The 23,015-nt window shown below is 35.7% G+C and overlaps 1 protein-coding gene across 1 annotated transcript in view; it reads left to right on the top strand.

The window, feature by feature from the left end:
* Positions 1-23,015, top strand: part of EFCAB6 (EF-hand calcium binding domain 6) — a 423,875-nt gene that overhangs the window by 145,101 nt on the left and 255,759 nt on the right. The window contains exon 7 of the mRNA XM_053719700.1: positions 12,939-13,066. Coding sequence (XP_053575675.1) covers positions 12,939-13,066 — 128 coding nt within the window. The remainder of the gene's footprint in view (positions 1-12,938; positions 13,067-23,015) is intronic.

The following is a 23,015-nucleotide window of genomic DNA, read 5'->3' on the forward strand; positions in this document are numbered from 1 at the left end:
GGAGAGTCTCCTGCCAATAAACATTCTGGAATTGAGAGCAGTTCTCAATGCCCTCCTGGCTTGGCCCCAGTTGACAACTCGGGGGTTCATCAGGTTTCAGTCGGACAACATCACGACTGTAGCTTACATCAACCATCAGGGAGGGACAAGAAGCTCCCTAGCTATGATGGAAGTATCAAAGATAATTCGCTGGGCAGAGTCTCACTCTTGCCACCTGTCAGCAATCCACATCCCGGGAGTGGAGAACTGGGAGGCGGATTTCTTAAGTCGCCAGACTTTTCATCCGGGGGAGTGGGAACTTCATCCGGAGGTCTTTGCCCAAATACTTCGACGTTGGGGCAAACCAGAGATAGATCTCATGGCGTCTCGACAGAACGCCAAGCTTTCTCGTTACGGGTCCAGATCCAGGGATCCAGGAGCAGTCCTGATAGATGCTCTGACAGCACCTTGGGACTTCAGGATGGCTTACGTGTTTCCACCCTTCCCGTTGCTTCCTCGATTGATTGCCAGAATCAAACAAGAGAGAGCATCAGTGATTCTAATAGCACCTGCGTGGCCACGCAGGACTTGGTATGCAGACCTGGTGGACATGTCATCCTGTCCACCTTGGTCTCTACCTCTGAAACAGGACCTTCTGATACAGGGTCCCTTCAAACATCAAAATCTAACTTCTCTGAAGCTGACTGCTTGGAAATTGAACGCTTGATTTTATCAAGACGTGGGTTTTCTGAGTCAGTTATTGATACCTTAATACAGGCTAGGAAACCTGTTACCAGAAAGATTTACCATAAGATATGGCGTAAATACCTATATTGGTGTGAATCCAAAGGTTACTCTTGGAGTAAGGTTAGGATTCCTAGGATATTGTCTTTTCTACAAGAAGGTTTAGAAAAGGGTTTATCTGCTAGTTCTTTAAAGGGACAGATCTCAGCTCTGTCCATTCTGTTACACAAACGTCTGTCAGAAGTTCCTGACGTCCAGGCTTTTTGTCAGGCTTTGGCCAGGATTAAGCCTGTGTTTAAAACTGTTGCTCCACCATGGAGTTTAAACCTTGTTCTTAATGTTTTACAGGGCGTTCCGTTTGAACCCCTTCATTCCATTGATATAAAGTTGTTATCTTGGAAAGTTCTATTTTTAATGGCTATTTCCTCGGCTCGAAGAGTCTCTGAATTATCAGCCTTACATTGTGATTCTCCTTATTTGATTTTTCATTCGGATAAGGTAGTCCTGCGTACTAAACCTGGGTTCTTACCTAAGGTAGTTACTAACAGGAATATCAATCAAGAGATTGTTGTTCCTTCTTTATGCCCAAATCCTTCTTCAAAGAAGGAACGTCTACTGCACAACCTGGATGTAGTCCGTGCTCTAAAATTTTACTTACAGGCAACTAAGGAATTTCGACAAACGTCTTCTCTGTTTGTCATTTACTCTGGGCAGAGGAGAGGTCAAAAAGCTTCCGCTACCTCTCTTTCTTTTTGGCTTCGTAGCATAATTCGTTTAGCTTATGAGACTGCTGGACAGCAGCCTCCTGAAAGAATTACAGCTCATTCTACTAGAGCTGTGGCTTCCACTTGGGCCTTCAAGAATGAGGCCTCTGTTGAACAGATTTGCAAGGCTGCAACTTGGTCTTCGCTTCATACTTTTTCCAAATTTTACAAATTTGACACTTTTGCTTCATCGGAGGCTATTTTTGGGAGAAAGGTTCTTCAGGCAGTGGTTCCTTCTGTATAAAGAGCCTGCCTATCCCTCCCGTCATCCGTGTACTTTTGCTTTGGTATTGGTATCCCAGAAGTAATGATGACCCGTGGACTGATCACACTTAACAGAAGAAAACATAATTTATGCTTACCTGATAAATTCCTTTCTTCTGTAGTGTGATCAGTCCACGGCCCGCCCTGTTTTTAAGGCAGGTAAATATTTTTTTAATTTATACTCCAGTCACCACTTCACCCTTTGCTTTTCCTTTCTCGTTGGTCCTTGGTCGAATGACTGGGAGTGACGTAGAGGGGAGGAGCTATATGCAGCTCTGCTGGGTGAATCCTCTTGCACTTCCTGTTGGGGAGGAGTAATATCCCAGAAGTAATGATGACCCGTGGACTGATCACACTACAGAAGAAAGGAATTTATCAGGTAAGCATAAATTATGTTTTTATGATACCAGCCCAAACCAGTACTCCACCTCCACCTTGCTGGCGTCTGAGTCGGACTGGAGCTCTCTGCCCTTTACCAATCCAGCCACGGGCCCATCCATCTGGCCCATCAAGACTCACTCTCATTTCATCAGTCCATAAAACCTTAGAAAAATCAGTCTTGAGATATTTCTTGGCCCAGTCTTGACGTTTCAGCTTGTGTGTCTTGTTCAGTGGTGGTCGTCTTTCAGCCTTTCTTACCTTGGCCATGTCTCTGAGTATTGCACACCTTGTGCTTTTGGGCACTCCAGTGATGTTGTAGCTCTGAAATATGGACAAACTGGTGGCAATTGGCATCTTGGCAGCTGCACGCTTGACTTATCTCAGTTCATGGGCAGTTATTTTGCGCCTTGGTTTTTCCAAACGCTTCTTGCGACCCTGTTGACTATTTTGAATGAAACGCTTGATTGTTCGATGATCACGCTTCAGAAGCTTTGCAATTTTAAGAGTGCTGCATCCCTCTGCAAGATATCTCACTATTTTTGACTTTTCTGAGCCTGTCAAGTCCTTCTTTTGACCCATTTTGCCAAAGGAAAGGAAGTTGCCTAATAATTATGCACACCTGATATAGGGTGTTGATGTCATTAGACCACACCCCTTCTCATTACAGAGATGCACATCACCTAATATGCTTAATTGGTAGTAGGCTTTCGAGCCTATACAGCTTGGAGTAAGACAACATGCTTAAAGAGGATGATGTGGTCAAAATACTAATTTGCCTAATAATTCTGCACTCCCTGTATACCTAAATATAATCATGTGTGTGTATATATATATATATATATATATATATATATATATATATATATATATATATATATATATATATATAGAGAGAGAGAGAGAGAGAGAGAGAGAGCGCTTATAGACAAAGCACTCACTGGTCTTATCAAGTGTTACAAACTTTTATTCCTTAGTGACGTTTCGGGGCATTTACCCCTTCATCAGACCAGGTGGTCTGATGAAGGGGTGAAAGCCCCGAAACGTCACTAAGGAATAAAAGTTTGTAACACTTGATAAGACCAGTGAGTGCTTTGTCTATAAGCTCTGTGATTTTCTCTTAGCACCCTGGCATGTGTAGATACTGTTAGTGGGAGTTCTATCTCTTAAGTGTGTGTGTGTATATATATATATATATATATATATATATATATATATATATATATATATATATATATGTATATGTATTAATAAATAAATAGAACATATTTTGCTATGTAAAGAACATTGGAATGTGAAATGTTAATATTTTCATGTTGGGTTAGTGCACTTGAGAATATGCGGTTTATGCGCGAGTAGGGTGTTAAGTTTTTTCCCACTTTTTTTTTTCTTCATTGACTTCTGTGGGGTAATACGTTAACACACACGCAATATTCTAAGTTTGTTTTTTTGCACGCATCGGGTTAGCATATGAGCAAAAACGTTTTACTTTCAACTTGTAATACGAGCCTTTTAAAACTTCTAGCGGAGTTAGTGCTCGAGCACAAAATACCACTCCACTTGTAATCTGGCCCAAAGTGTTTAATGTCCTTCTAAGCTTTGACTATGCAAACTGTGAATTCATACTATTGAAGGATACATTTTTTCTCTCCTCCTCTCTGATTTTTTGGTTCTGCCATATCCTACTGATACATTTGTAGTTTCAGCCTCACTGACTTATGCCTATGGTTCCCAGCTAGTAACATACACTGCACAAATAGAGTGTTCAGGTCAATTAGGGGTTGTTCACAATTGCATTGCTTTTTTCTGCAAACATAATAAAGTAACAGTAGAATTAGTCAGTGTTATTGTAAGTGATCGAGTCATAAACCATCATGTTCATAAAAACCCTCATATTGCAAGAAAACATAGAAATTGTCGACGGTTCCGGTTAGGGGGCGGAGTGTAACAGCAACACGCTCCATGTCGGCTTGTTGGTTCGGCTAAAGGAAAATCTTGCCCCCACTCATAGCCTCATAGCCCCGACACATATGGGGTTTAGCTGGCTGAAGCGAGGCCTTGTGTCAGCGTGATAAGGAACCCAAATTGCCTGAGAAGGCTCAGCGGTTGGACCGCTTACTACTTTTAAAATCCCCGCGGAACATTCATTAAAGCCTGGGTAATAATTCTAACAATAGTATTAAGGAATAAAGGAGCACAGGCATCAGTAAAAGTCAGCAGAGGGCAGACTTATCCCTCTATCACTTTTAAGTTAATAATCAGGCAGGTTTTCTGCCCTAAGAACACATAAAAGATTTAGTGCACACACTTACATTCACAATTAGAGACACTAATTGGTAGTAGATCATAATTTTGGGACTGCACAGGGTCCCTTTCTTGTTTGTAAGAATTAAAGGGTATTATCTTATTTATCTCACATTATTGTATTATCTCACATTATAGCCAGACCTGGAGTGTTAAAGTAGGTGCTGGCAGGTTGTTTGTTCTGTTTTACTTTTTTTCTTTTTTTTCACACTTTATGTTTGTCATTGTTGTTTCTTTTTTTGGTTGTTTACACTTCACTGTATGGATAAGTTTGTATCACAGGTTAGAGTCAGTTCTCCAAAGATGCCTGCAAAGTCAAAGGAGAAAAAGGCCAAAACGGCTGACACTAGCATAGATATAGTTATGGATGTTACCCCCCAGTTATTGACACTCAGGCTTTGATGGGACAACTTACAGCTCTCTTTTCTCCTCAGTTTGAGATGATTAAGAAGGAGCTAGGAACTATAGCAACAGAAATAGGGGTACTCTCTTTAGAAGTTAAGCAATTTTCCTCTAGGATGTTGGAGGCAGAAAATAGAATCTCGCTATTAGAAGATCAGGTAAACACTCAAGAGACCACATCCCATAGTCAGGAGGCCAAAATTAACAGTATGCAATTGCGTCTGGAGGATCTTGAAGACCGCTCCAGACGCAATAACATCAGGATCATTGGCCTCCCGGAGTCATCCGAGTTTGATGACCTTGGTAAATTTATGTCCATTACTTTACCACAAGCCCTGGAAATGCCAGCCCAGTCCCTCCCACTGATAATTGAAAGGGCACATAGAGTTGGGTATAAAAGAACTGTAGAGTCTGGGTCCGTTAGACCAAGAATGGTAATATGCAAATTCCTGAAATTTCAAGACAAAGTAGAAATGTTAAAAAGGTTCAAAAATTCTAGCCCTCTAACATTTGGTAATAGTAAGATCCTCTTATTCCAGGATTACTCTGCAGAAACCTCCTCTAAGAGAAAAGGTATGGCGCCATATTGTAAGCAGTTAATAAATAGGGGAATAAATGCACGGTTGCTCTACCCTGCCAGAATCGTAGTGGAAGATGGGGGTACAAGGCATATTTTCAGCCAAATAGATGAAGTCAAAAACTTTATTAAAACATATAAAGGTAATTCAGACCAGTTATCCAATCCGGCTAGGAATACTCTGGGAGAAGGATTATCATGATTTGTAGGTTTATGTGGTGCTAGGGTACTACGTCAAAGGTTAATTATTGGATTGCCTATGTTTTTTCACTGTTTTGATGTTTTTACTGAATGTTCATATATGTTTTTATTTTTTCGATTTTTTCCCCCGGTTTTCTCTTTTTATTTATTTTTTATTTATTTTTTTTAATAAAAAAAAGAGGGAAAAAGGATGATAGTGGAAGGTTTTAAGATCTTATCATGGAACGTGGGGGGATTTCCTCGCCTGCGAAGCGTAAAACGATCATTAAGATTTTGGCCAAGCAAAAACCTGACTTAGTCTGCTTACAGGAGACGCATTTAAACAAGCAAGAAGCTGTTAAGCTTAAGGTTAAATGAGTAGGGGAGGTAATTACTACGTCGCTCCGCCAAGAAAGCAGGAGTAGCAATATTAATTCATAAAAATCTTGCGTATAAGATTATTAAGACTGAAATAGATATAGCAGCTAGATTTATTTTGCTTCAGATCAGTATTAAGGATATGGTATTTACACTCTGCAATGTTTATGGTCCTAATAAATTTTCCTCCGAATTTTGGGAAAAAATTAAAGCAAAGATATTTCCATTTAAATCTGAGAACTTAGTGTTATGTGGGGATTTCAATATGACTTTATACCCAATACTAGATAGTTTTTCCAAAAAAAATATGTCAGTCTATAAGAAAGAGGCCAAATATTTTAAACATTTTTGTCATAAATTAAATTTGGCTGATATATGGCGGATTCAAAATCCCGATACCCGAATCTACTTGTTCTTGGTCTCGGAGGCTGTATCTATCTGGAAATTGGAATCAGAAATTGGATAGATCATGATCTCAGATCATGCAATTATTTCATTATCTTTCCCTCCATGTGGTAAGAGCAAATCAAGCAATTCAGTGTTTTTTTTCCTAGACATTTATATTCAGATTCTAGATTTTGCTCTTGGATCAGGCAAAAGTGGTTAGAATATTGTAGGTTCAACGACAGTTATAGAAATAAGGTAGAAACATTTTGGGAGGCGTTAAAAGCAGTTTTGCGGGGCGAGATTACAGCATATATGAAGAAACGGGAGAAGATGGTCAAGGCGAGGGAAACGCAATTATCTAATAAGGTAAAGAATGCGTATAGAAACCTCCAGTTAGACCCCTCTATGCCCAACTGGGATATTTATTTAGAACGTAGAAAGGAAAGAGATATTTTTTTAAAACAAAGAACACAGGATGAAGAAAGGAGAATTAATAGATATTACAGGGGATTTAATGGGAGTTCGGCGAAATATCTCGCAAGACTGACTAGGAATAGGAAGAAAAAAAACTTTATCATAGCTATAAAGTATAAGGGCCTAAGACATACGGATACTAAAGAAATTGGTGAGTTTTTTTTTAACTATTACCAACAATTATATGCGTCGGTTAATATAAACCACCCTAATCAAGAGCTATTCTGGTCTAAGATTAAGACTCCCAAGGTTCAGCTGGAAGAATTGGTTTTATTGAATGATCCTATTACAATTTTAGAGATTAGCAAGGCGATTGATCAATTAAAACTGAACAAAGCAGCAGGCCCAGATGGGTTTCCTGCAGAATTCTATAAGTGTTTAAAAGACGATTTGCTTATAATATTACAGGATCTATTCAATACTTATTATACTATAGAAAAACCTATCTCACCGTACTTTTCTGCTGTAAATATTTCCCTTATCCATAAAAAAGGTAAAGATCCAGAGGATCCAGCCTCCTACAGACCGATTTCGGTATTGAACACCAATTATAAGATATTAACGACCATTATCTCTGCCAGGTTATCGCGGTGTTTAAAGGGTCTTATACATTCGGATCAATCGGGATTCATGACTTCTAGGAATCCAATAAAGAATTTCCGCAAAGTTGTTGTTTTCTTAGATTATTCATGGAATATTGACCAAAATGATAGGAGACAGGAGACACTAGATAGAGCGGTTCTCACATTAGATGCGGCTAAAGCGTTCGACTCTATTGTATGGGAACACTTATTTCACTCTCTTGATGGATTTGGGTTTAAGGGAAATTTTGTTCAGTTTGTTAATAGAATTTATGCAAAACCTATCTCGCATCTGTTGATCAATAGAGTATGCTCTCCAGCCATAGTTTTACAACGGGGGACCAGACAAGGCTGTCCGTTGTCGCCATTATTGTTTAATGTTGCCCTCGAACCGTTTGCAATTAGGCTAAGGGAGAGTTTATCAGGTATTCCATTTGGCTCTCAAAGGCTAAAAGTATTGTTATATGCTGATGACATCCTGGTTTTTATGGAGAATATCCATCAATCTATCCCAACTCTGTTGTTACTCCTTGAAGAGTTTGGCTCATTTTCAGGGTACAGAGTTAATGCGGATAAAAGTGAACTAATGCTGATAGGTAAATCTGTTCTCCCAGCGGGTAAAATTCCATTTAAGATGGTTGATGCTATTAAATACCTCGGACTAGTACTACACAAGAATCCCAAGCTGTGGTACTCAGAAAATTATATCCCATTGTTGCAAAAGATTAAGCTTGATTTGCAACTATGGGCTTCATTCCCATTAGCGATTACTGCAAGGGTAAATCTAATTAAAACGATAATTTTTCCTCGCCTTCTTTACCCACTTCAAAATTTGCCTGTATTCCTATCAAATAAGGACATTAGGAAACTATATGGGTATATCTCTAAATTTTTGTGGAAAGACAAAAAACCCCGTATTGCTCTTACGAAATTAATGCAGAAGTCTTCATCAGGGGGCTTGTCATTGCCAGACATTAAGTTATACAATATAGTCACATTGACAAAATTTGCTTTTGATTGGATTTCGGACTCCAATACAGTTTCTTCTCTTGTAGAGGAGTCATCCTTAATACGTCCCTTTGCCTTAAAGGTAATTCTTCATTGTAAGCCGAGACAGTTACCATTTAATGTGTTTTCTCTCATATCTTTTAAGAATATTGTAATAGCCTGGCATAAGTTCTGCACCATGCTGGGCATAGATCCAACATATTCGGATTTCTTACCTATTAAGGGTAATCCCCAATTCATTCCATGTATTTCCCAGAAAGTGTTTGAACTATGGGCCGAAAAAGGGTTACATTTTGTTAAACAACTTTTTGATAGCAACTACCGAGTGTTAGATGTGGAATCCTTTTTCCATTTGTTTGATCTGCCAAGGGCTAACCTGTTTGCATATCTTCAGATTCGACATTTTATCTCTGCTCAAGATTGGATGTTTCCCTTGTCAGCTGCATGGTCAGAAGTCAGAGTTATTATTCAAAAATTCTTGAGGCGGGACACATCGGTTTCATTGATTTATGACATTATGTTATCTAAACAAAGTCAAGTTTATGTAAATAAGGTTTCCGGTTTCTGGTCCACTCTGGTTTCCAATATAGATTTTGAGACCATTGAACAGAGTTTTTCTATGTTAAAAAAAATGTAAAGTTCCTGTCGGCTGGAAAGAATCTCACATGAAGTTAATTAATAACTTCTATTTACATCCGTTGAAAATAGCCAAATTTTACCCAACTAGATCAAGTAGATGTCCTAAATGTTCTCAGATAGGAGCTGATTTGCTGCACATGTTTTGGTTTTGTCCCAAAATCAATCAACTTTGGCTGAAGATGGTTTATTGGCTTAATACACACCTTAAGATCTTGGCTGTTTTAAAACCACGAGATATTGTTTTTTTAATCTTATTGTCAAATGTGAGTGATAATTATTGGGTTTGCACTGTTAATACTATTATTTTGGCAGTTAGGCATCTCATAATAAAATATTGGATATCGAATAGAGCTCCAGGGTTTAATGAGGCTATGAAAGTTATTCAAGAACAGATAATCTTTGAAGCCTATCATTTGCAGGATGCCTCAGATAGGAGGGTTAAAAGTTTCCTTGTAAGATGGTGTCCGTTTATTAAGTCCTACTCCCTTCCCATACAGAAACAGATTTGTTTCCCATTTCTCTCATCCGTAAGTTTTATAGAATTAGTATTATTAGGGTTATTCCCTACTTCATGGATTGACAGTAGACAGGATAATACGGCTTAAATATGTTTTTTGTTTTTTTTCTCTCCCTTTTCTTTTTCTTCTTTCTTTTTTTTCTTTTGGTTGTTTGGTATCACGTAGGGTTACGTGAATTGGTAACCATAAAAAGCTCACCACTGAGTTGATTCTAGCTCATGTTTAACTAATAGTCTTATGCCAACTAGGGATGAAATTGTGTTGTTTAGGTGATATTGTTTTGGTTGAATAATGACTATGATGTGTTGTATTATTGGTGTTCTTTAAATAAATATTTAAAAAAAAAGAAAAGAAAAAGAAATTGTCATTGTAGTTGTTAATCTGATTTTAATATCTATTGTTAATATTTGTTGTTAATATCTGTTGTTCATCTGTTTTTAATTTGTTGTTAATATCTGTGGTTAATCTGTTGATAATATCCGTGGTTAATCTGTTGTTAATTTGTTGCTGATTTGTTGTTAATATCTGTTGTTCATCTGTTGTTAATTTGTTGCTGATTTGTTGTTACTATCTGTGGGTAATTTTTTTGTTAATATCTGTTGCTCATCTGTTGTTAATATCTGTTGTTAATTTGTTGTTAATATCTGTGGTTAATCTGTTGTTAATTTGTTGTTAATATCTGTGGGTAATCTGTTAATATCTGTTGTTCATCTGTTGTTAATATCTGATGTTCATCTGTTGTTCATTTGTTGTTAATATCTGTTGTTAATTTGTTGTTAATATCTGTTGTTAATTTGTTGTTAATATATGTGGTTAATCTTTTGTTAATATCTGTGGTTAATCTGTTGTTAATATCTGTTGTTCATCTGTTGTTAATTTGTTGATAATATCTGTTGTTCATCTGTTGTTAATATATGTTGTTAATTTGTTGGTTAATATCTGTGTTAAAACTGTTGTTAATTTGTTGTTAATCTGTTGTTCATTTGTTGTTAATATCTGTTGTTAATTTGTTGTTAATATCTGTTCTTAATTTTTTGTTAATATCTGTTGTGAATTTGTTGTTAATATCTGTGGTTAATCTGTTGTTAATATCTGTGGTTAATCTGTTGTTAACATCTGTTGTTCATCTGTTGTTAATATCTGTGGTTAATTTGTTGTTAATATCTGTGGTTAATCTGTTGTTAATATCTGTGGTTAATTTGTTGTTAATATCTGTTGTTCATCTGTAGTTAATTTGTTGTTAATATCTGTTGTTCATCTGTTGTTAATATCTGTTGTTAATTTGTTGTTAATATCTGTGGTTAATCTGTTGTTAATATCTATGGGTAATCTGTTAATACCTGTTGTTCATCTGTTGTTAATATCTGATGTTCATCTGTTGTTCATTTGTTGTTAATATCTGTTGTTAATTTGTTGTTAATATCTGTTGTTAATTTGTTGTTAATATATGTGGTTAATCTGTTGTTAATATCTGTGGTTAATTTGTTGTTAATATCTGTTGTTCATCTGTTTTTCATCTGTTGTTAATATATGTTGTTAATTTGTTGGTTAATATCTGTGGTAAATCTGTTGTTAATTTGTTGTTAATATCTGTGGGTAATCTGTTGTTAATATCTGTTCCTCTGTTGATCATTTGTTGTTAATGTCTGTTGTATTTTTTTAATATCTGTTGTTAATTTGTTGTTAATATCTGTTGTTAATTTGTTGTTAATATCTGTGGTTAATCTGTTGTTAATATCTGTGGTTAATCTGTTGTTAATATCAGTTGTTCATCTGTTGTTAATTTGTTGTTAATATCTGTTGTTCATCTGTTGTTAATATGTTGTTTATTTGTTGGTTAATATCTGTTGTTCATCTGTTGTTAATTTGTTGTTAATATCTGTGGGTAATCTGTTAATATCTGTTGTTCATCTGTTGTTAATATCTGTTCATCTGTTGTTCATTTGTTGTTAATATCTGTTGTTAATTTGTTTTTAATATCTGTTGTTAATTTGTTGGTTAATATCTGTGGTAAATATGTTGTTAATTTGTTGTTAATATCTGTGGGTAATCTGTTGTTAATATCTGTTCCTCTGTTGTTCATTTGTTGTTAATGTCTGTTGTATTTTTTTTTTAATATCTGTTGTTAATTTGTTGTTAATATCTGTTGTTAATTTGTTGTTAATATCTGTGGTTAATCTGTTGTTAATATCTGTGGTTAATCTGTTGTTAATATCTGTTGTTCATCTGTTGTTAATTTGTTGTTAATATCTGTTGTTCATCTGTTGTTAATATGTTGTTTATTTGTTGGTTAATATCTGTTGTTCATCTGTTGTTAATTTGTTGTTAATATCTGTGGGTAATCTGTTAATATCTGTTGTTCATCTGTTGTTAATATCTGTTCATCTGTTGTTCATTTGTTGTTAATATCTGTTGTTAATTTGTTTTTAATATCTGTTGTTAATTTGTTGTTAATATCTGTTGTTAATTTGTTGTTAATATGTGTTTTTAATTTGTTGTTAATATCTTTTTGTGGTCCTTGACAATGTAGTCAGCCTGGTTTAATAATGATGGCTGTAGGTGTAGTAAGACAAAGAGTATTAAAGGGACGGTAAAGTCAAAATGAAACTTAAATTGATTGGATAGAGTGTGAAATTTTAAACAACTTTCCAATATGCTTCTATTATCAATTTTGCTTAGTTTGCTTAGCTCTTCGTATCCTTTGTTAAAGAGTTATCCTAGATGAGCTCAGGAGCGTGCACATGTCTATAGCCATCTGGCAGCAGTGTTTGCAACATTGTTTATTGCAGCATTATACAATGTTGCAAATATTGCTGCCATAGACTGTTTTAAACATGGGGATGCTCCTGAGCTCCTATTAGATTGCCCAGGTTTATGCTTTAACAAAGGAAACCAAGAGAACAAAACAAATTTGATAATGAAAGTAAATTGGAAAGTTGTTTCAAATTGCAAGCTCTATCTGAATCTTGAATGTTTAATTTTGACTTTACTGTCTCTTTAAGCAAAGATGATACCATATTCTCTCATTACTGTATATGGATTCCTAGTTTTGATATTCAGAACTTCAAATTCACTATGAACTTCCGTTATCATATGCAAGACTCGAGTATAGAATATAAAATTCATGTTTTTAATACAACTTCCATATGTTCAAATGTAATGACAGTGTCAACTGATCTCAATAGTCTCTAAGTATGGAAAGTATCAGGGTATGAAATGTATCTAGTGCCCATTGCTAATCATTGTCCATTCTCATTTGTATGGCTCTGAATTCACCTTGTGCTTTCCTTTATTCATTGTATCTTCTGGAAGTCTGAGAGTCACAGTATTGTAGTTCCTAAATGAGTTTTCTTTTATACAGCGCTGAACTGGGAGGCAACTCTGCTGGAGCAACAGAAGCAAAAAATATGGAGACCCCCTTCTTCATCACATGGGTTTGTCACAGAGGACAGCAGGATAGAGCAAATAGAAGAAGCTTTTAGAAAAAAGGTAACGTGATTACGTATTTATCCGGAAACCACATCCGTAGGGAAAGCATCATTTCTATAGCAGCCTGCAGTGGCTTTGAGAACTGACAGTTTCATTGGTAAATGGACATGAAATTGATGCATTAAAGTTAAAGGGATATAAAACCCAAAAATGTTCTTTTGGGATTCAGACAATTCCTAAAAAGATTTCAGGTTACGTCTATGATCAAATTTGCTTCATTCCCATGGTATTCACCTGTTGAAGAGATTCCTAGTTAGGTGTCTGTAGCACTGCATAGCAGGAAATAGTGCTGCTAACTTACATCCCTGCTTTTCAACAAAATATAACAAGAGAACGAAGACAATTTGATAATAGAAGTAAATTAGAAAGTTTAAAATTGCTGTTCTATCTGACTCCCTAAATAAAAAAAAAATGAGTTTTATATCCCTTTAAGGGGTCTGTTCCGTTTAATATACTGACATTAAAAAAACATGCTCTGTCTTTGCACCTTATTGATAAACTTATATTGTTCTTTATGATATAACTATGGGCAGTGCCCCAGTCTCTATGTACCCATCCATCAGCTTGCTCACATTCACACTATTGGCTGTATTGTTCACAGTCGTCATTTAAAAAGAAATATTACTATTTGATAAAGTTTTTTGTCTGACCAAGCAGAATACTATGGAAATACTACTAATATAATACATGCCATACTTTTATATGTAAAAAAAAGATTACAAGCTATATGCCATTCTTTCTGCTAACACAGATGCAAAAATATGTTTTTATATATATACTGTAAATATCCATGGGTGTCCGCAGAGATTTTTCCAAGGGGCATAAAGAAAAAAGTTCCCAGTGAATAATTCTATCACTGCTAATGTGTGCAACTTGTTGTACACATGAGCTACAGAACACACATTGGCTCATTGGTATTGAGTGACGCAGGTGGGTGCACAGGCAGCATGTATACTACTTATATTACCCAGTGCTGACTCTGGCAGGGGCTGTCAGTTATTTTTCTTTTTAGAAAGATGATGGATTTATGTGTGCTGTCATTGGGGAAGTCATGTAAAATGGGTGATGGGACATAGTTGAGTTCTAGGTTGGTCACTCCAGCCAGAAATAGATCTGCATGATGCTGCAGATAGACACCAAGCTCAGGGAGAGGCTGTAAAAATGCAGGCCATTCAAATTTCAGCGCTACATTAAAAAGTAAGTTATAGCGCAGCTTCTTGACAACTGATTAATTAAACTCCATCTAAAATATAACTCATTTTTGTTTTTTTTACACAGTTTTACAATTACACAAAATACATTTTAAAAAAAGCACTGTTCATTATTATAGAGCAATGCGGCCACTGCAAAAATGTACAGCTCCTGCTTTGTATTGTGCACCCTAACCTGAAGCACAATATAAAGCTGTAATAAATAGGCAATTTCACTGATCTGTGAGTGTGCAAAGCTTCTGTCACAGGCTGTGAGAATACCTGAGCTCCAAGATGGCTGCCCCCAGAATGCAGAGGCGGAGCTTCAGTGTCTGGCACCTTTAAGCTATTAAACAGGAGAAATGGTTTGTAAAGAGCTGCAGGAACCGTGGCCGGACTTTTAGCCGACAGACACTTGGCCGACGGACACTTGGCCGAAACACAAGTGGCTGTCACATAACAGTCCGGCCACGATATAGATAGATTTGATAGATAGATAGATACATAGATTAGATAGATAGATCAATAGATGCAATAGATACATTTGATAGATATGATAGATAGATAGATTTGATAGATAGATAGTTTCCCAGACAGAGAATTACAAAACGTGCGGCCTAGGACCCATGGTAAGGTTCCCAGAGGCAGTTGCGGCGCCCGAGGCTCTGATTAGAACAGAGCACTCTGGAACGTATCTGCCCTCGGCCGAAATCGGAACATTCTTTAGCTTTCTGTCTGTCAGCCAAATGTCCGTCGGCCAAATGTCCTTCTGCCAAATGTCTTTCTGCATTTTGTCAGAGCACCGCAGGAACAGGCTGAATTACATTAACATAGTGAATAGTTACTATTCGTTTGTAGTTGTGCTCAGCAGTTTAATGTCCCTTTAAGTTGTGTCTAGAGCAGGAATATTAGCAATGAAAAATTGAAACATTAAGCACTGAATTAGGTTGTGTAACTTTCTGAGTGGCTGCTTATTATGCTTGACTGTAAGGGGCAAAATTCCAGGAGGGGCAGAACCCCATTGCCCCCACCCCACATACACACACACGGATCCTATCTATCTTCTATCTATTTATCCATCCATCATCAATCTATCATCTATCTATCTATCTATCTATCTATCTATCAAAGCAGTGTTCTTCCCAGGGCCTTTTTATTGGACACACCACCCTGCTGACCACCTGGTTAAAGTTTAAGCCAATATTAAGCTAAAATGATCTAATATTAAAATGTTTCAGTTTTATGGCACAAAGTATAAATAATGGAAGATAAACAAGGGGCGCCAACATAGTGTGAATCGTTCAAACAACAAATATAAAAGTGATGTGCAAAAAACTACTCACAAGGAAAGTGGCACCTTAAATGAATAAGGTGCGATAAAGCAGGCTGACATTCAAATTCCAGCAGTCAGTACGCTGGAGGTCTCACCCAGAGGACCTGTGGAATCCAGATAGGCGTCTAGAAAGTAGCACCCACGTTTTTCAGGGCCAATGGCCGGACCAGGTGAGCTGCAAGCTGATAGGTGTTCTCCTGCTGCACTCACGCCACCGAGACTTTTCTCCAAAAACGACAGTGTCAGTGTATGAAAGGTTCCGTGGTAAAAGTCCTGTTTCAAAAACAAGTGGATCGTGGAAAGAAGCAAAAATACCGGGTCGTGGTATAAAACAAACAGTATTTATTTTGCAACGCGTTTCTCAGTCTATTCCAGACCGTTTCATCAGGCATAATCATAGTTAACAATAGAGATCTATTTAAACCCACAGTGACCCGGAATTGAAACAAAAGGTCAACTCTATTAACAATGTTGCAATTGCAAAAACATTTAACTTTTGATACATTGTATAAATTGGTTTGAACAATTGTGACCACACAGATAACACTTAAATAAAAAGTATATAAAAAACCCTATTCGCAATTACCAAATATATCTGGAAAAAAATAAAATATCTCATAGTAAACTGGACATATATTAACATGTGTGTATATGTATATCTCATCTCCTGGTTGGATTCGAACCCAGGACCTAATGTGTGCTAGGCAATGGAAAAATCAAAAGGATACCTTTATGTCTTGTTTGAATTTCTTGCAAAAAGGATTAGTATTGATACAAAATATATAAATTGATCTACATGTCTCACAATGTCTAGAAGATAATCTTATTTGGTCTTTTTAATAAATGACTCTAATTTTTAAAACCAAACTAAAAGGAATTTTCTTATAAATATAAAACTAAAAAAGAAATGTTCGTGACAAATGCTTACTATAAATAAGTGACATATAAAAATTGTAAAAAATATATATGTATATATATATTTTATTTTATGGCTCCACTGGACTTGAACTTGGGACCTTCTGTATGTTAAGCGAGCATGAAATTGATAAGGCTATCTTGAAGGGCTATTTTTATGTTATATATTGGAGCAGAAATATGTTAGGAATTATGTGATTAATAATATGTATATATATATTTGGGACTCCACTGGACTCGAACTTGGGACCTTTTGTATGTTAGGCGAACAAGAAATTGGTAAAGCTATCTTGAAAGTTTATGTTATATATTGGGGCGGAAATATATTTGGGAATTATGTTATTAATTGTTTCCAATCATATACAACAACCAAATAGACTAAAAAGTGTATCCAGAATGTATATAAACAATTGTAGGTGTATGTATTGATGAATAATCAAACATTCAAAAAGATGAAATGTGCAAAATAGTGTATCGTAGAAAATAATATAAATCAGGTATGTAAAATATAATATAATATGAAACTATATAGGTGCTTGGACTATTAGGTTTAGAACCGGATAGACAAGTGCATACATATACACAACTATGTGGACATGCTCATCATGGGCATATACACATAAATATAAGTGTATGGAAACATAACATATTCTATATGTGTCTAAATTGCATTAATGCAATATATTATTGAAGACTGACAAAGAAGAGAAAAAGAAATAAGAGAGATATAATGTAGTGGTATCAACATATGGTAGTGTTTGTTAATGTATATCAAAAAATATAAGAAAATATGATGTACTAGACCCTAAAAGCTAAATCTCATATTAGATATAAATGTAACCTGTATAAAAGTGATAATTTATGTGAAGGCTGCCAAATCTACATTGGCGTTTAAGCCTAATGGATACAAGGTTTTGAGTTTGTGTATCCAATATGTTTCTAATTGCCTGAGTTTAATCAGACGATCATAATCTGTGGAAGGTGGTACATGATCAATAGGGATAATTTTATAGATATCTGAACTCCCGTCGTGTATCGTTTCACAATGGTTGGGGACACTATGGTTGGTTTTAGTTTTTTTACAATTTTTACAATTTCGATGATGTTCACCCCAACGGGTACGGAGATTTCTAATAGTGCGCCCTACATACTGGACGCCACAAATACAATTAAGGAGATACACTATATATTTAGATTCACAATTGAGACGATGTGTGATTTGATAAGTTAAACCAGTAATATTGGATTTAAAAGATTTTTGTGAAATTGTAAATTTGCACATGTTGCAACCTCTTTTGCCACATTTAAATGATCCATGGGAAGCTAAAAAGTTTAAAGTTTTGGTTTGTTTATTGGACCGAAATTGGCAATGTTTTACTCTTTTACTGGGGGCTAATTGATTCCTTAAAGTGGGAGCTCGTCTATATACAATTTTGGGTTTTTCACCGACTATATCTTTAAGGAAAGGATCCTTTTGGATAATGTTCCAATGTTTATGTAGTATGTTTCGAATTTTGTAGTGGTTGTTATTGTATTGTGTAATGAAAAGTGGTTCACAAACAACGTTGTTTGTGGATTTCTTTTTGGTTTGATTGTTGGTGCTATTTTGGACTTTTTCAAAGATTAATTCTCTATCTAGATTGCGTGCTTTTTTAAGACATTGATTTAGTAGATCTATAGGATAACCTTTGTCTACAAAGCGTTGGTAAAGAACCTTGCTTTGAATGTCAAAAGATTCTAAATTGGAGCAATTCCTGCGTATTCTCTTAAATTGGCTGTATGGGATGTTTCTTTTCCACCCTATATGGTGGTTACTAGAGAAGTCTAGATAGCTGTTGCTATCGACTTTTTTGAAAAAAGTCTGAGAAATGATGTTACCTTGATTATCCCAACTTAGTAATAGATCCAAGAATTCTATTGAAGATTTTTGTATATTAGCTGTGAAGGTTAAACCCATCTGATTCTGATTTAAATGTTCTATTAGTGTGTTAGCTAGCTCGTGGCTCCCTCACGAGCTAGCTAACACACTAATAGAACATTTAAATCAGAATCAGATGGGTTTAACCTTCACAGCTAATATACAAAAATCTTCAATAGAATTCTTGGATCTATTACTAAGTTGGGATAATCAAGGTAACATCATTTCTCAGACTTTTTTCAAAAAAGTCGATAGCAACAGCTATCTAGACTTCTCTAGTAACCACCATATAGGGTGGAAAAGAAACATCCCATACAGCCAATTTAAGAGAATACGCAGGAATTGCTCCAATTTAGAATCTTTTGACATTCAAAGCAAGGTTCTTTACCAACGCTTTGTAGACAAAGGTTATCCTATAGATCTACTAAATCAATGTCTTAAAAAAGCACGCAATCTAGATAGAGAATTAATCTTTGAAAAAGTCCAAAATAGCACCAACAATCAAACCAAAAAGAAATCCACAAACAACGTTGTTTGTGAACCACTTTTCATTACACAATACAATAACAACCACTACAAAATTCGAAACATACTACATAAACATTGGAACATTATCCAAAAGGATCCTTTCCTTAAAGATATAGTCGGTGAAAAACCCAAAATTGTATATAGACGAGCTCCCACTTTAAGGAATCAATTAGCCCCCAGTAAAAGAGTAAAACATTGCCAATTTCGGTCCAATAAACAAACCAAAACTTTAAACTTTTTAGCTTCCCATGGATCATTTAAATGTGGCAAAAGAGGTTGCAACATGTGCAAATTTACAATTTCACAAAAATCTTTTAAATCCAATATTACTGGTTTAACTTATCAAATCACACATCGTCTCAATTGTGAATCTAAATATATAGTGTATCTCCTTAATTGTATTTGTGGCGTCCAGTATGTAGGGCGCACTATTAGAAATCTCCGTACCCGTTGGGGTGAACATCATCGAAATTGTAAAAATTGTAAAAAAACTAAAACCAACCATAGTGTCCCCAACCATTGTGAAACGATACACGACGGGAGTTCAGATATCTATAAAATTATCCCTATTGATCATGTACCACCTTCCACAGATTATGATCGTCTGATTAAACTCAGGCAATTAGAAACATATTGGATACACAAACTCAAAACCTTGTATCCATTAGGCTTAAACGCCAATGTAGATTTGGCAGCCTTCACATAAATTATCACTTTTATACAGGTTACATTTATATCTAATATGAGATTTAGCTTTTAGGGTCTAGTACATCATATTTTCTTATATTTTTTGATATACATTAACAAACACTACCATATGTTGATACCACTACATTATATCTCTCTTATTTCTTTTTCTCTTCTTTGTCAGTCTTCAATAATATATTGCATTAATGCAATTTAGACACATATAGAATATGTTATGTTTCCATACACTTATATTTATGTGTATATGCCCATGATGAGCATGTCCACATAGTTGTGTATATGTATGCACTTGTCTATCCGGTTCTAAACCTAATAGTCCAAGCACCTATATAGTTTCATATTATATTATATTTTACATACCTGATTTATATTATTTTCTACGATACACTATTTTGCACATTTCATCTTTTTGAATGTTTGATTATTCATCAATACATACACCTACAATTGTTTATATACATTCTGGATACACTTTTTAGTCTATTTGGTTGTTGTATATGATTGGAAACAATTAATAACATAATTCCCAAATATATTTCCGCCCCAATATATAACATAAACTTTCAAGATAGCTTTACCAATTTCTTGTTCGCCTAACATACAAAAGGTCCCAAGTTCGAGTCCAGTGGAGTCCCAAATATATATATACATATTATTAATCACATAATTCCTAACATATTTCTGCTCCAATATATAACATAAAAATAGCCCTTCAAGATAGCCTTATCAATTTCATGCTCGCTTAACATACAGAAGGTCCCAAGTTCAAGTCCAGTGGAGCCATAAAATAAAATATATATATACATATATATTTTTTACAATTTTTATATGTCACTTATTTATAGTAAGCATTTGTCACGAACATTTCTTTTTTAGTTTTATATTTATAAGAAAATTCCTTTTAGTTTGGTTTTAAAAATTAGAGTCATTTATTAAAAAGACCAAATAAGATTATCTTCTAGACATTGTGAGACATGTAGATCAATTTATATATTTTGTATCAATACTAATCCTTTTTGCAAGAAATTCAAACAAGACATAAAGGTATCCTTTTGATTTTTCCATTGCCTAGCACACATTAGGTCCTGGGTTCGAATCCAACCAGGAGATGAGATATACATATACACACATGTTAATATATGTCCAGTTTACTATGAGATATTTTATTTTTTTCCAGATATATTTGGTAATTGCGAATAGGGTTTTTTATATACTTTTTATTTAAGTGTTATCTGTGTGGTCACAATTGTTCAAACCAATTTATACAATGTATCAAAAGTTAAATGTTTTTGCAATTGCAACATTGTTAATAGAGTTGACCTTTTGTTTCAATTCCGGGTCACTGTGGGTTTAAATAGATCTCTATTGTTAACTATGATTATGCCTGATGAAACGGTCTGGAATAGACTGAGAAACGCGTTGCAAAATAAATACTGTTTGTTTTATACCACGACCCGGTATTTTTGCTTCTTTCCACGATCCACTTGTTTTTGAAACAGGACTTTTACCACGGAACCTTTCATACACTGACACTGTCGTTTTTGGAGAAAAGTCTCGGTGGCGTGAGTGCAGCAGGAGAACACCTATCAGCTTGCAGCTCACCTGGTCCGGCCATTGGCCCTGAAAAACGTGGGTGCTACTTTCTAGACGCCTATCTGGATTCCACAGGTCCTCTGGGTGAGACCTCCAGCGTACTGACTGCTGGAATTTGAATGTCAGCCTGCTTTATCGCACCTTATTCATTTAAGGTGCCACTTTCCTTGTGAGTAGTTTTTTGCACATCACTTTTATATTTGTTGTTTGAACGATTCACACTATGTTGGCGCCCCTTGTTTATCTTCCATTCTAGACACCCTGACCCATCGCACCGCGGGACACAAGAGGAGCACGCCAAACACCTGAACACATCACTGTTCACATATTAGGATTGGACACTTATTTTTTACATCACAGCAATTTTTGGGACATTGATAAGTACTTTTTTTATATATTTTACTAATCGCCATAAATATCATTGTTTATCTGTGATATCTGATTATTTCAATGTATCACTAATATTATACACAAATTGTCCTGAGCACTTGTTTTACACACAATTTATTTTCGTCATTATTATAATTTTTTACACATACCAAACACTGTGCTGTTTATAAAAAAATAATTTTTTTTTTTTTTTTTTTTTTTTTTTTTTTTTTATTTATGCATACGGGTACAAACCCAATCATAAAGTGGTAGGTCCCACTTTGATAACCTGTGTTCCAAGCGCATCCTCTTAAGTTTTTTCCTCCTCAGGAATTTCTTTTTATAAAGTATAAATAAATACATTTCTGTTAAATTATGCAATTAATTTGTGCTCTGGATAGCAGAAAACGTTTTAATATTACAATATATTACAAAGTATTACACTGCCCCCACCCGGCTACTTCATAAGGCCACCCAGCTGGCAAAGGGCCAGATTACGAGTGGAGCGCAAAATATCGCTTACACAAGTGCGATATTTGTGCTCCACTCAGTAATACCAGTGCTTGCAAAGGTTGTGTTCAAATGGGAGTCTTGTTCTCATGCAGACAGACACAGCTGAGAACCTAGCACAGTGAAGGGGTAAGTCTCACAACGTTGGGCAGCAAATATTAAATATATATTTATATCATCATATACATATATTTCTCCAACATAGGTGTGTCCGGTCCACGGCGTCATCCTTACTTGTGGGATATTCTCTTCCCCAACAGGAAATGGCAAAGAGCCCAGCAAAGCTGGTCACATGATCCCTCCTAGGCTCCGCCTTCCCCAGTCATTCTCTTTGCCGTTGTACAGGCAACATCTCCACGGAGATGGCTTAGAGTTTTTTTGGTGTTTAAATGTAGTTTTTATTCTTCAATCAAGAGTTTGTTATTTTAAAATAGTGCTGGTATGTACTATTTACTCTGAAACAGGAAAGAGATGAAGATTTCTGTTTGTAAGAGGAAAATGATTTTAGCAACCGTTACTAAAATCGATGGCTGTTTCCACACAGGACTGTTGAGAGGAATTAACTTCAGTTGGGGGAAACAGTGAGCAGACTTTTGCTGCTTGAGGTATGACACATTTCTAACAAGACTCGGTAATGCTGGAAGCTGTCATTTTCCCTATGGGAACCGGTAAGCCATTTTCTTAGTTTAAGTAAAAGAATAAAGGGCTTCATTAGGGCTTAAAAAACTGGTAGACATTTTTCTGGGCTAAAACGATTACTTTACTAAGTATATTTGGCAGATTATTACTTTTAATAGTTGTTAAATCTTGGGGATTGTTTTAATAAAAACGGCAGGCACTGTATTGGACACCTTTTTCACTGGGGGCCTTTTCTAGTCATAGACA

This window comes from Bombina bombina, chromosome 6 (assembly GCF_027579735.1).
Source record: "Bombina bombina isolate aBomBom1 chromosome 6, aBomBom1.pri, whole genome shotgun sequence".
In the NCBI taxonomy this organism is placed as follows: Eukaryota; Metazoa; Chordata; class Amphibia; order Anura; family Bombinatoridae; genus Bombina; species Bombina bombina.